This window comes from Mus caroli, unplaced genomic scaffold, assembly GCF_978045245.1.
Source record: "Mus caroli unplaced genomic scaffold, Mus_caroli_1 scaffold_19, whole genome shotgun sequence".
Taxonomy (NCBI): domain Eukaryota; kingdom Metazoa; phylum Chordata; class Mammalia; order Rodentia; family Muridae; genus Mus; species Mus caroli.
Window position 1 is genome coordinate 9,961,130 of NW_028227274.1, and position 15,223 is coordinate 9,976,352.

The 15,223-nt window shown below is 44.6% G+C and overlaps 1 protein-coding gene across 5 annotated transcripts in view; it reads right to left on the bottom strand.

Moving 5' to 3' along the window:
• The window catches only part of Osbpl1a (oxysterol binding protein like 1A), a 195,539-nt gene that overhangs the window by 24,912 nt on the left and 155,404 nt on the right, over positions 1-15,223 (bottom strand). For all 5 annotated transcript variants that reach the window (XM_021150443.3, XM_085833702.1, XM_021150449.3 and 2 more), the window contains one exon: positions 6,558-6,633. In XM_021150443.3, coding sequence (XP_021006102.1) covers positions 6,558-6,633 — 76 coding nt within the window. The remainder of the gene's footprint in view (positions 1-6,557; positions 6,634-15,223) is intronic.

A 15,223-nucleotide genomic window follows, 5' to 3' on the forward strand; every position in this document is an offset into this window, starting at 1 on the left:
AGTTAATTAAAAATAATCTTACACTTATTTTGGTTTCTAAAACTTACAATGTAGGTAATAAAAACAGTTACACAATGTACATTTCCCCTCCATCTCTCCTAGTCCTTGGTAATTTAAATGCACTGTTGCTTCGTCTAATCCAGCAGACAAACCTGGTTGTGGTATCCCTTAGCTATTATATAAACAAATTAGCATGTGTCTATGTCCCAGTAATAAGAAAATGTGTATGCCGAAGGTCAGCTTCAGGAAGAGACATTAGCCGGAACGCTTTTTATCACTGAACTGCAGTCAGATGGAAAAATTAAATATTTATTCCAGGCAACTCTACCTTGTGACCTAGCCAAACAAAGTTTAAACTGATACATGCACATAAGTAAACCGCAGTGATGCAATTGAAGACACTCCTAACGGAGACTGCTGATCTGCTGACGGGCTGTGAAGAGACAGAGGAGGAAGGCCATCCCTTCATTCTAGCACCATGCACCGCCCATATGCAAGGCTGCTTTGAGCTCAGCTGAAGTCAAGGCCATTTTCTAAACAATAAGTCTCCCATCCTCAGATCTATGTGCAAGTAGCTCAGATGTGGGGTATGGACAGAAACCTTGGGTGTCTGCTAAATCTGTCTACCCTGTTGCTCAGGCAGCCCCTCAGGAGCCATGTGTGGCCCAAGCACTCCATTGGCCTCTGGGTTCTTCACGAACAGTCCGGAAAAGCAGCAGTTTTGGGTGTTCCTTAGGAGGAAGAAAGGGGGAGATGAGCCTGGCCCTGGATCCTTTCTCCATGTAGCATGAAGGCTGCTGTAGTGACACATCCCTTCCGTCTAGAGCCATGGAGGATCACCTGCCATGCTCTAACTAGTGCCACCCAGCTGGGGACTCACTCCTGGAAATGATTCATGGTCTAGGGCTTGTCATTGGCTAGATGACCTTGCCATCTGAATGCACTGTCGACAGTGCCCTGAGCAGCAAGGCTAGAACGTGCACAGCAAGGCACTCTAGAAACAAAGCTGTTCTGGTGGCAGCTGCAGCTGCCTCACCTCGATCCTCACAGACATGTGAAGGGCACATGGAAGACAGCGAGGCAGGAAAAGTGGAGAGTGTCTGGGTGTTGAGCCAACTGCATGGGGCACCTTAGTACTACCAACAGGAAAGCAGGAGAGAGAACACATGAGAGGCTACAGGGAAAAGGAAGGAAACTGAGGACTGCTGCATGGGTCTGAGCTGAGGGGCGATGAGTTGCAGTGCTGGGCAAATGTGGAAGGCAAGCCCTGGCTGCCAGTGCCAAGCCACAGTCTTCACCTGGTATTTGTTTCCATATTCCACCCATGCACACTCACTCTCCTCTCAGCTCTGGCAGGCCTGGGCTAGCCACATGGCCCTGCCAGGCTTATCATTTAAAAAGTAAACATACAAGACACACCTCCCACCCTGAATTATTGTAAACAATTTTTTGTTCCTAAGTGTGAAAGCCCTCAGAACTTGCTATCAGGGAGTCTAGGCACAGCCTCTTTCATGCAAGGTACCACTCATCTACTTCTCCATACCTTCCCCCACTTCAGCTATGGAGTTGAGGCCCACTAGGGTGACTTCTAGCAGTTCTCCGAGGAGAGAGTCTGATTTAGATCATGCTACTCTGGAGGTGGTGGTGCTGTGTCTCAAGTCAGTGTTTACAGCACTGCAGGTGTGGCAAACCTCCCGTCTTTCCCCATTCTCTACCTAGTGAAGCACATGTGTAGATTGACAGAAGTGGTTATGGCTCTGTGTTGAAGGCCTTGTCACTGGCAGGTGACTACCATCAGCCAGAGGAACTCTGATTTCACTGGTGCATTCCCAACCTGGTAGCAGCACGTAGGACTGGTGGCATATGATGCCAATGAAGGAAGCAGGTCCTTGAAGAGAGTCCTCCAAGCGCGTCCTGTCCCTGACCCCTCTTATCTGTTTTCTGACTGCCCCAAGTGAGCAGTGTCTTCTGCCACTCCAAGTACAATGACACTCTGCATCATGTTAAGGGTACAGCCAGTCTCTGACTAAAGCCTCTGGAACCAGAAGCCCAGGCCAATCTTTCGTCCCTCATGTTCGTATCACATCACTGGTCACAGTGGTAGAAAAGTCACTAACACATCTCAGAGCCCAAAGGAACACAAAACACTTTCATCAAAAAATACTAACTTGGCAAAAGTATGCCTCCAGGGGAAGTTTCCGAATCCCTTCTAAAGGGCTGGGTAACACTGGGTCAAAGAAGTTTGTGGGTGCGGATGGGAGAACCTGGGAGAGCCTCCTGTAACATCCCCAGACCACAAGGCCTACATCTTGGGAACAAAGTCCTCTCTACAAGTTTTCCAAAGTTCTGTTTATACAAACAGTGGAAGAAGTCCTAATTGATTTGTCAGCTTATAGATCATAACAAATTATTTTTGATAATGCACTCTAATTTTTGGCATATAGCTGAGAAGGGACAAAGAACTGAATGACAATCCTAGACATTAACAATCCCACAAACTCCTACTCCCATCTGTTTATTAATGTGCAAAGGGCTTCTCAAGCTTGGTATCTATAAAAGTAATGTAACTGTTCCTACATTCCACTATCAGTTTTGCACTTGGAGATGGTCGCTCAGATGTGCCAGTCCAACTGTACCAGGACCGCCTCACTCACACACAAACAGTATTCTATGTTTTATGCTGATATTTTGGAAATATTCCAGCCATAATGTTACCACTGATATACTGTTTATAATAGTGGTACAAAGTTAGCATTCCTTTTAGACACATTTTGTGATAGTGTAATACAAAATCAATAAAATACTTTCAGGGATAAAAATTGGTTCAATGCAATTAATTAGTTTCTGTAAAGATAGAGAAGAGAAACACAAGTGTAAGGGAAATGGGACTTTATGCTTTTGAACTATTCGAAAGCACCCTGTGCTTGCATACTTAGCCGACCAACGATGACAGCAAGAACGTCTCCGTGGGAATGGCCTCCCCAGAGCCCTGCAGAGTATTACAGAATTTTCATTTGTAAAAGTCGGCATTCACCATAAAGCAGACCTTCCTCACCTCTTACAGTAACCAAGCACTAAGGTCACAGTGTTGCCTGCAATCAGGGGATGTAGAGGGGACATCAACGACAAGGGCTCTTTGCCTTGGCCCAAGTGCTGTGAACAGGTCTCCCAAAGCTGAACCTGCAGCTGGGTCTGCTGACAAAGCTCAAAAGCCAGGCACAGGAGAAGGGGAGCCAGGCTTAAGGAAACCTTTGCAGGAAGACAGTAGAGCAAATGTTTTGAGAGTACTGGGGAGAGGGGTCCTGCTTACTGAAAGCTTTAGTCACAAAGGGATTTATATCGAATTTTAGTTACATAAAGTATTTATTTCATACAGTGTAACTGGATATCTGGTAACAAAAGCCTGCCCACAACAAAATGGGAAAGGAAAAGGAAGGACTTCATAGGTGTGAGAAATGTGAGATTCTATACTCTTTAGAAACAAAGCAAAGTATGATGTACTGGGGTCCCGGGGAGGAAAGACCTAGTGAGCCCTGTTGTAGAGGTGTTGGATCACTATGTACACAGTAATAAATACCCTAACTGAGAAAAGAGAGACTGTCCTTCCTGGTCACAGAATTAGAGCCTCACCATCCCTAGCAGGTAAGCATCTCCCATGAGTATTGTTTATATTTTCATTTGATCTCACTGTGTAACCACAGCTGGCCTGGAACTCACTAGGTAGGCCACTCCAATCCACAGAGGTCTGTCTACCTCTGCCTCCTGTGACTTTGAAAGCCCACATTTCCAATTACACTGCCCATCACTGTATCAGTAGGCCATTAACTAAGAAAGCCTTGAGATCAGTGTTGAGCTGTGAGGCTGATGCCAGCGGTGCTCACACACTGTCAGTCTGGCCTAGTCCACAGGGACAGTGTATGTAGGTCAGACAGAGTCACATCTTCTCTGCTATTTTTAAAACTTCTAAGCCAGGCATACTGGTGAACATTTGGGAGGAAGAGGCAGGAGGACTCAGAGGTCAAAGCCAGCCTGGGCTGCATAGCAAGACCCCATCTTGAGAAAGAAACCAACCAAAAAACCAACCAACCAACCAACATCTTATCATCAGATTAAGAGACTGCATAATGCTCAGGGAAAAAATATGGCAGCTGAAGGTACCTACATGGTTTTTCAATTGATCTTTAGCAAATTGTTACATGTAACATTTTAACATTGTAACATGATTGTAATAGAATCATGGGCATGACATAAAGGGTTTTTTAAAAAAATTCTTTAAGGATATCAACATGTATGCATGCTACTATTTTCTAAGTCTTGGCTTGTTTTCTTTGGGGCAGGGTAAAACAGGTATACATTAGAGTGAGTTATACAGAAAAATACAATTTTAGCTCTGGTAGCGCCCTTTGCACTCCTCTGCCAGGTATCTTCACTGCCTTCTCTGATGTTGTCCAGCACTTCCATCTGCTGACTCTTCCTGCAGCCCCAGAGGCCTTACACAGTCAGCAACCCAGAACATTCCAGATGCTGGTGATGCCCGTAAACCCATGTTAATGAATCTAGAACATCAGAGGGTCACCTTCCAAGGTCTTACTTCCTTGTAGCTCTCTGTCCGAGCTTTATCAGCCTCCATGAGCCAGACCCACAGATAGGCTTCAGAACACTCTGCAGTGCTAGCGACCCACACACCTGCTTGTGTTCGCTCTCCTGGACCTAGGATTCATCCACATGTTTATTTGCACCTCAGCTCTGTACCTAAAAATAAAAGCATTGCCACACTCTGGAGAGAACAAGGACAGGTTTGATCTAACATGATGTCATCTCCTAACTTAGAAAGATCAGTTCTAATGTAGAAAGGAACTTGATAAAGACAAATGGGCATACTGTTGGTGATCTCCACAACATCTACCACACCTGATGCCACCACGGACCCAACATCTGCTGAGACAGGAAACGGGCTCAGACAAGAGACATACAACAAGTTGTGTTTTCTATAATGTTCAGAAAGACCAGCCACACATATTGTGTTCATACAAACTCCTTTCCCACATGGTCTCAAGGCAGACGTGGCACCGATTCTATAGAGACACAGAACAGACCTTCACTAGATGTGTTTATCTTTGTCATACAACATGGAGCTGTGTGTCTATGTGTGCTTCTAAAGTGAGAGCCAGTTCCAAACCATGGGTTTTGTTTAAACAGCAAGTTATGAAACCAGTTTAATGAGTTGACATCAGTGTTGCTTTAATATTAGAAAAAAATCACTGTGGTAATGATAATCATTCTCTTGTGACACTGGCTCTCACTTTAGAAGCACACATATACACACAGCTCCATGTTGTATGACAAAGATAAACACATCTATTGAAGGTCTGAAAAATACTCCACAAAAATTTTTTTGAATTGTTAGTTATAAAGGGACTATTAGCGTCAGTAACAAGTGACGTTTATTAGCCTACAGTCTAGTGGGTATATAATCGTCACCTCATTTAATTCCATATTTGCCATGTTTGCTGCCTTGAATCCTAACGTGACTGAAGAAGACTGAAGCCCACTTTCTGACTCTCAGCTGGCCTCTCTGCTGATACAAGGACCACTCTGTACTGAGCACTGTGCCGGCCTAGCAGATGCCTAGACATTTTGTATAAACTACGTATCTTTGCACATAAGCTAGGAGTGGTACCTTGCCCAGGTCTCACCTAAAGGAGTAGCCAGGCTGACATGAAAGTCATGAAATAGCGTCGCAAAGCCTAGCTGAACTACTCTCTGTGAAGGATGCAGAAGACACAGGTTTACGCTGACTATTTCTGGGATGAGCAACTTGGAAGTCTCTGCTGACAGGGCAAAGAAGCACTAGAATGTAGGGAGCAGAGATGCTGAAGAGACTCTGGCATCAGACGGGCATGCAGGAAAGGTTCTGGCAGCACACCAGGAGGCACAAAGTGGCGGCATCCACAGTATACTGCTCAGACTGAAGCCTCAGTATCTTGAGAGCCATGTTATTCAGTTACCATCATTTTTGGTGGCCATACTAACATCTGAGGTGTCATGCTAGGAAGAGGCTTCTAGCCTTCATCAGATGGCAGAGAGTCCAGGAGGCAGTGCTGCCATAGTCCTCCTCTCCCAGATTAGACCCTGCCATGACAATGCAGCAGAGATGATCCAACACATCTCCCATACTGCGCTCACAGAGACTGCACAGAACCCTAGCAAAGGAAGAGTCTACTTAGTGGGGTCTGTCCTAGGAGACAATCTCTAAGGAGATGTATGGGCAGATACAAGCTTGGTGAGCCACTGAAGAGAAGCGCATCCTTATCTTCCTAAATAAAGGTCCCATGAGAGCCATGTTAAATAGCTGATCTAAGGCTGAGGGTTTACACTCATGGGTACTTTGACCACTGTTAGGCCACACTCCTATGTTGTTGTTGTTATTATTATTATTATTATTATTATTATTATTATTATTATTATTATTATTATTATTATTGAGATCCCCTTCCCAAGGATATGAGGTCAACCAGGTAGTCGCTGGACACCATGAGGAAGCAGAGTTAACTCACCATTCCAATGCATTTTCTGAGGATGCTCCAGATGCTGAAATCGTTTCTGGAGAACATAGGTGATGGCAGGCTTGTTCTGGGGGAAAAAAAAGAAAACACACTTCATTTTTAATGCCAGTGATAGTGGAAAGAAAGCCATGTTGCCATTGACCTGAGTATAGGCACACCCACCTACAGACACATTACAAAAATGTGCATTGTCACAGACAGTGCAAAGCAGTGGCCATGTCCACTGACCACTGCTCTGACCCCTGGTATTTTCAGAGCAAATAAACAGGCCCTTTGTCTTCAGTGCTGTGATGACTATAACTCCCTCAATCTGTCCTGTTCCTCAGAAGAAGGCCAGATCACCTCACTCTAAAGAACCTTCATACATGCTTCTGTGTGCTGGCATATCTACTTCGGTTATCTGACTCAAAACCCAGTAGCCATACTGTGACCTAACAAACCATCACACTCTAGCCAACAGCTGGACACAACGTGCCATCCTAAAGCCTGAAGTGTTTTGGAAATTAAGTGAGAAAATACTAACAAATTATCAAGACAGAAGCAAAGCTGAAACCCTGGATTATGCAATTCAAACTTGCCCAGGGCACTGGCATGAAAGAATTTGTGATACCTCCTATACATTGGAAGACTTTTTCAAAAGCAACCCTTGACAGAGGGAACATTTTCAAGGCCTCTGCAGAGAAAGAAGCAAGACAGACTATGCTTTCAGTAACAGGGGGTCTCCAGCTTCAATTGCAGGCAGTTAGAAGCCAGGCCTGGTAGGCAGGATTCCAAGCCCACCCCAGAGATCAGGACAGCAGTCCTATGGTAGGGAAGGACAAGCCGGCCAGGTCAGCTTTCTACAGCAGATGGCAATAACTCAGCTTGCCAAGGTGACAAGAGCTGCCAGATTGCTAGCTGCCTGCTAAGAGACATTCAGATGTAATACTCAAGGACTACAATACGTGCTTATAATCCTAGTACCTGAAATAATGAGGCAGGAGGATAGCAGTAAACAGCACTGGTTTCTCTTCTACGGGTCTTGGGTCTGGTTCCCAGCACCCACATGCTGGCTTGCAAGCACCTGTAATTCCATTTTAAGGAATCAGACACCCTTTTCTGGTCTCTGCAGGCACCAAGTATTTATGTGGTACACTGACACACACACACACACACACGGGCAAAACACCTGTACATACAAATAAATTTAAAAAGAAAACAACTACCAACAAAACTCAAAATACTCAAAAAACCTGTTATCTTTGAAAGAACTCCTACATCAATTTGAACTATAATGGGATTTTCAGTTTGAAAGCAACGACTACTTAAAAGCTGTCCTAGTGAAATTCTTCAGCCTTTTCTTTCAGGAATATATACTGTTCAATCAGGAGAGTCTTTAACCAGGCAATATGCTAGAGCCGGGGCCACAGCAAGTATTTAGACTACATTCTCCATTCACCAAGACTACCAATTCCTGTGACAAGGACAATACATCCCAGGAGCACAGATCCCTAATGCTGTTGCCACAAGACTTTATAATACCGTGTTAGCCATGTACATCAGCACCCCTTCCCTCTGCTGACTAAAGTGCAGTAACACACTGTCAGTCTGGATGAAGCACACGTTAGGGTCACAAGTGGTTACCCACAACAAGGGTTCACATTAAGTATATAGCCATGTCCTACTGTTCTGACAGGAGACAAGAATAGAGGCAAGAAAGGCAATGTCTTACAAGTGTGTTGGTGACAGGTTTGCTACATACCCACGGCTGGTTTCCTATGCTATGTTCTCCTGGCTGGTCTCAAACTCTCACTCTTTCTGCCTCTGCAGTGTGATGAGTACAAGTCTGTACCACCACACTGCATCTCAGGGGCATTGTTTTAGAAAGAGAAGAGGATAAGGGACCTCAAGCTCAGTAACTATTAACCATTTAGGAACTGCCATAGGTTTGCCACTAGGAGTCCCACGGGTTATTCTCTGCTTTTCCTTTTGCAATATTTTACGAATAGACTAATTACTTGCTTATGAGGAAGCCAAATTACCAGCAATGATATGTATGTCAAACAAAACTAGAGAGGAGAGGTGGAAGGGAGTCTGAGTGGGAACTTATTCTACAGACTTCTGGGTTCTTCTGTGGGATATGCAGAGCCAGGTGCAAACCTTAGCCCACACTGTGCTAGGAGTTGGTCAGAAACTATGAGAAAAATACTGGCCTACAAGAATATATGCTGTGCAGAAGTCTTGGTTTAACAATGACCTCAGAGCTGTTGACCATGACCTAAGGCTGCCAAGGCTGCCAGGAAGACAGGTGCAATGGCAGACTGCAGGGAGGCACATAGCCAAACAGCCCCAAGAGACAGACAGACTGGGGCCCAGATCGGGTGCCACTGTCAACGGTCTCCTTAACATTGCTATGCAGGAAGACTTACCAGAGCCCAGACAACGTGTCTAGAAAACAAGACTAACTGTGAGCAAAGGAAGTGTGTAATTCTGGAAGAACACAGGAAGAAGGAGGTTAGGGGACAAGAGGCACAGCAGGGGACCTGGGGTATGCCATCTGGGGTGAAAGGTGTAAACGCCCCTGCAATACCCCTACTGTCTCACTCTCCCCGAACCTGTCTCTTTCACCCTTCTCCACAGCATGGATAATGTGACACCTGCATAATCTCTTGTCTACCCAGGACTGTGACCAATCAGTATGGAAGGTCCGAGGTTTTATTTACTGCTACAGTGGTGCCTAATACAGGGCCTAGCAAAGGAAAGGAATGCTTGCTGGATAAACTCTGGATTATTATCATTTTTCTCTCTTAGAAAGTATTCGGTTTTTTGGTGTATCCAAGACAACAGGAATCACAGTACAGATCAAGTAAATAGATGTCAAAGTAATTGGCCTAAGAGGGGAGAGAGGTTCTGTACATCTGAGGAAGGGCTTCTGGCAGAGGCTGTGTTAGGCACAGCATGGAAAGCTGAGCTGCCCCAAGGAAGGCCAGGAGAGCTGTGCTTCTGGGCAGCCTACAGGGAACAAGACTGAGCACACAGAGTTATCTGCCCAGTGCCAATGATGCCAAGGGTGTGCAGCCATCCCTGCTACATGAACACAAAGAGAACATTACACAGAATTTCAAATGTGGCAAGATCCAAGTTAATCAAGTAAAAAGGAAAGAAACAAACTAACTTTGGTCTTCCTTGTGCAGGGGACTATAGAATGGCTCCCAGAACCGCCTAAGCTGAACGCCTGGCTCAGGGCCAGCAGCACTTGTGACTCTGCAAATTTAGGAGGCAAAGCTTACGTGGAGGAAGTGGGCAAAAGGGCATGCTTCTCAAGGCTACCTGCCCTGAGTCTCCCAGAACCAAGGGTGACGAGGACCAAAGACTGAGTCCCATGGAACCAAGAACTAAATAAGCCTTCTCTCAAGTTTTACTTTGCACGTTTTAAAATGTACTCATTGAGAATGTCTTACATGTATATAATATACATTGATCACATCCGCCCTCCAAAACCTCAGAATATTCCCACCAGGTTTTCCCTTCCAACTATGCCCCTCTCCAAATAATCCCAAGTCCAAAACCAGTCCTGGCCAAATGTGCATGGGTGTCAGCCACCTACAGAAAGAAGGTGAACCAAATAGGGGACATAACCCTGAAGAAAGCAGACCCTGCCTTCCCCAGTGGCCATCAGCCGCTAATAGCTCTTTAGGCACGGGTGGGCGGCTGTGAGCCTCCCCACCTGTGCATGAGTGTGGGTGGGCTTGACCTTGAGAGACATCAACAGGAACCAGCCACTGTAGGGAAGAAGCTGGCACTGGAAGGAAGGGCTGCAGCCAGAATATTAGCATTTTAACAAGTATCATGCAAACAATTCACATACTGTCTTTAAAATGGTCTTCCCTGTCTTTAAGATGGTCTTCCCTTCCATCTCAGCACAGAACCTTGTCTCTGCAACTCATATGCCAGCAAGATTTTGCTGACAGGACCCTGACAAAGCTCTCTCTTGTGAGGCTATGCCAATGCCTGGCAAACACAGAAGTGGATGCTCGCAGTCAGCTATTGGATGGAACACAGTGCCCCTAATGAAGGAGCTAGAGAAAGTACCCAAGGAGCTAAAGAGGTCTGCAACCTTATAGGAGGAACAACAATATGAACTAACCAGTACCTCCTAGAGCTGTGTCTCTAGTTGCATATGTAGCAGAGGATGGCCTAGTCAGCTATCAATGGGAGGAGAGGCCCTTGGTATTTCAAAGATATGCCCCAGTACAGGGGAATGCCAGGGCCAGGAAGCGGGAGTGGGTGGGTTGGGGAACAGGGCGGGTGTGGGCAGGATATAGGGGTCTTTGGGGATAGCATTTGAAATGTAAATGAAGAAAATATCTAATTAAAAATGCACTGTATTTCACACTAAGAACACCAACTTAGCTATGAGCTCAAAGTGAAGTTCAGCTGTGAGGAAGCAGGTTGCCCAGTGGAGAGCCTTGCTGCTGCCTGCCTCACAGCCTACACTAGTGAAGATGTAAGCTGCATAAGTCCCTCTGCTCAGCCACACGAGCCACACTTCAACAGCCACTTGACCATAGCAGCAGCTATCCTGGATGGACTGGATCCCAGTGATTATTTCTTAAGATTGTGGAGAAAGAGAAAAACATTTCTCAAGGGTGCCCAGTGGATGAGAACAGATGCCAGCTCACAGCTCACAGCCTACGCCAGCCAGGCAGGGCCAGTGCACAGGGGGAGGGGAGATTTAAATAAGGATATGGTAAATTACGGTCCATTGATTTGCATCATACACTTCTGTATGTTAAGATTTCCATCAGGAGTATGTTACTGGATGGCAGTATTAGCTCAAAGCAGGAGTCAGAATGGTTCAGCAGGGAGTACAGAGTGGCTATTCTTTTCCCCTGGAGTTCATCTGAGGGTCATTATCTTGCAGGCTAAGAAAAAAAAACCAATCCACTGTACCAGGGGCTGACAGTGTTCTGCCTGGCTCAGTTTTAGACCACACAGAGGACATCATGGCTGTCTACACAACAAACTACTATCTGCGTTTTGAATGAGAAACCTCCTTAGTTTGTCTTAACTGTGTGATGGTGCTGTCTCTGCTTGTCCTGCCATGATGCCCTGTTCCACACTCTGGCAGACAGACTCTAAATGAGCAGAACCAAATGAGTTTATGAATTCTGACTAAAGAATGCTGAGCCCCCAAAATTTCTTCCTGAGAAAAACTGTAAGCCGTCTCCTACTTCCTGCGTCCAAGCTTTGAGCCACCCTTGGACAATTGAAGCCTTAAGAGAACTTCACAAGTCAGGACTCAGAAATTCACATTACCCAAAGATTCATCCATCTGCAGACACCCTGCCCTCCTGTTTGTGTCCCATGGATCACCACGGTAAGCACACAGCGCCACTTGCTCAGGAGACTCTTGGCAAAGATGATAAAGATATTGATAAAACAGGACAGGCTAAACTAAGCTTCAACTAGAACAAGGGGCATGGGGCGTATCATCTGTTCAAATGCATTTCCTAATTCCCCGGGGCCATTGTGAACACACCTATGTCACGAGTATGGCCATGCAAATGCTGAAATCTCAGCACACCTGGGTAAGAGTCTTTTTCAGTGGAGAATGCACATCCGGGACAGAACCTGTTATTTAGCACTCTTGCTACTAGCTCACCCAGAGTCTTAGCAACCCCATCCGCGCCCCCATTCAAAAGCATGCCACTTGGACAATTTACTCATCGGATTTGGCAGTTAGATATGTCAAATACTTGGCTCACTAGCTACTTGAGAGGTGATTCTATTTTATAGTATGATTTGTAAATTAAAATATCCCCAAACTATATTATCATTATAATGAGTATATTAAAAAAAACAACTCATTTTTGTATTTTTGAGAATTAGAATTCTGTATCAAACCTGAAGCATATACAATCTTCAAGAATTTACCAAGGGGCTGCCCTGTCTACCTATGCCCATGTCTTGGGAAATCAGACACTTCATACTAGACCCAGAAGCTGGTCTGGCCTTTTATATGGCTGCCCCATTGAAAGGGATGGGACCCAGTAGCTATTCCTGCCTGCCCAGATTTGTACCACCTCGAAGAACAAGATCACCTCAGCTACCACACCCACAAATAAGCACTGGTTGTTTCCATAGTTAAACTACATGCAGTACCGACCACAAGTATCAAGCCAAGCCAGGGATAGAGTCTGATCCATACAAAGATGAAGGCAAAGCTAGACAGTGGTACAGGATATTAAACTGAGAAGACATGAACACCCATCACAGAAAAAATCCCAGGAAAGAAACACTAGAGACAATTAAGGGTTGATCCTGTGTAGTGTCTATGGATGTGGCAGGTGTTCTATTCTCAGGGAAAAAACTGGAGTAGTTTTGCACCCTCACCCCAGCTCAGGAGAGGAGGATGGCATCACAAGCATACTACTATCCAGGCCCTCCGAATGCTACAAATACAGTCATTATGAAGAAAGGAAAGTAACAAAAACAAACAAACAAAATGACTGACTTGGTTCCTGTTGTCTTCTCCCCAAACTGCCAATCCTAGAATAATGGTACCAGATGACAAAGATCCTGATGAAATCCAAGACTAAGAATTCAAGAAATGAATTAGAATACATAATTTTCAAAAATAAAAAATATTGTTTAAAAAAAGCCACAGTAACGAAATAACAGGGTATTGTTATAAAAGCAGACAGGAACATCAATGGAACAGAAGGTGGGGATAGAGCCAAACCACACTCACCTGACGACAGAAACACCAAAACCTTTTAGAAAATGGTACCAGAAAAGCTGGGAGTTTACACACAGAAACGAGATCATATGAAACTAGATCACAATGTCTTACTGGGCTGGCTGAAGTGTTCAATTGATAAGCTAGAAACACCTGCAAAGAGCATTTTAGTTGGGGAATTGTGTAGCTCAGGCTGACCTGTGGGCATGCCTATAGGGTGGTTGACTTCACTGTTAACTGGGGCACGATGACCTAACCTGGTGGTGGAATCTCATTCATGGGCTGGGCTCTGGACCAATGCTCAGAACTGCAGAGCCATGTCTCCAGCCCCCACTGGGTGGGGGTTGTTTGTTCATTTGTTTTCCCTTCTATTTTCTTTCTTTTGTTGTTCTTTTTTCTAGTGAATTCTTTTTCACTCAGTATGTTCTGATCATGTTTTTCATTTCCTCTAACTCCCCCAGATCCTCCCAGATCCCCCCTTCACAACACCACACCCTTTCTCTCTAAAAAAATAAACAAACAAAATACAGAAACAAAAACTCCAAGATCTCTCTCTCTCTCTCTCTCTCTCACACACACACACACACACACACACACACACACACACACACACACATACACACACACCCCATAAAAACACAAAATTACAAGCCAAAGTATTTAAGTAAAAGACTAGTAAGACAAATAACTGCCCACACAAAGCAACATGAAACAAAAAGTCCACAAAGATACCGTGGGCACTGGGTCTAACCTGGAGTGTGGTTAATATACCCAGCAAGACTCTATCAAAGAACACAGATGTTTCCTTTTCAAGCAGGTATCAACTGTAGGTAGCATCTTGGTTGTGGGTAGGAGCCCATGTCTACTTCCCCCTCTCAGTGATGGTACCCCACTGCAAGCTGAGCAGAAACTGACTGTACGCGCTGCCGTAGTCTTTGTGAGTTCATTTTGCACGCTCCTGCTGTGTCATCCATCATGTCTATCTCTGACAATCTCTCTGCCTTGTCTTATTCATTGGTCCCTGAGCCAGAGGAGAAGGTTTGATGAAACACTCGAGTTTTGTTGTTGTTTTTTTTTTACTTGTATATTTATCTACTTATAAGAATTTTTTTATTTTTATTTTATTTTGTTTTATTTTTTGGTTTTTTGAGACAGGGTTTCTCTGTATTAGCCCTGGCTGTCCTGGAACTCACTTTGTAGACCAGGCTAGCCTCGAACTCAAAAATCCGGCTGCCTCTGCCTCCCGAGTGCTGGGATTAAAGGTGTGTGCCACTACTCCCGACTTATAAGAATTTTTAAATAAATGAAAGATATTAATTTTTTTGCTACACTTGCAGGTTTGAATTAGTTTACAAAAGTTTGTACACAGATAGTTTTGTTGTTTTTTAAATAGCTTCTGTATTTTATATCCTAGTAAAGGTTTCTCTCACCCAAGCTAGAGCTTTTAAAATTATGTCCTAATTTTAGTTCCCATACTGCAAAATGTCTCAAGGCCACATCTCCACAGAAAGCAGTGAGGCCTTGCAGAAGGCTGTCCTTGTCCAGACTTTGAGACCTCCAAGATCCTCAGGTCCCCAGTTCCTTTCTGCCACCTTCAGAAAGCTCAACAGCATGTATATAATTTAGTTTCTATATCATTTTAAAATACCATTGATCATGAAGTCCCCACCTCAGAAAAGGAAGAAGAATTCCAAGTTGTTTTCAGTAAGCAGAGCTTTCACAAATGCTGTAACATGAGAATATCCTTAGCAAACTTCAAATGCGCTTTAAGGATGGAGCGAGAATCTGCATACTAATGGCTCCACCCACAGTAGACTGTCAATCACTCAACAGGAGCCTCACCACTGAATCTTCACAACAGCCCTGTCCTCTGAGCTCTCTTAGGAAATATTGTGTTCATAGTCACAACTGCAGGTAAGCAGTAGAAATGGGATTA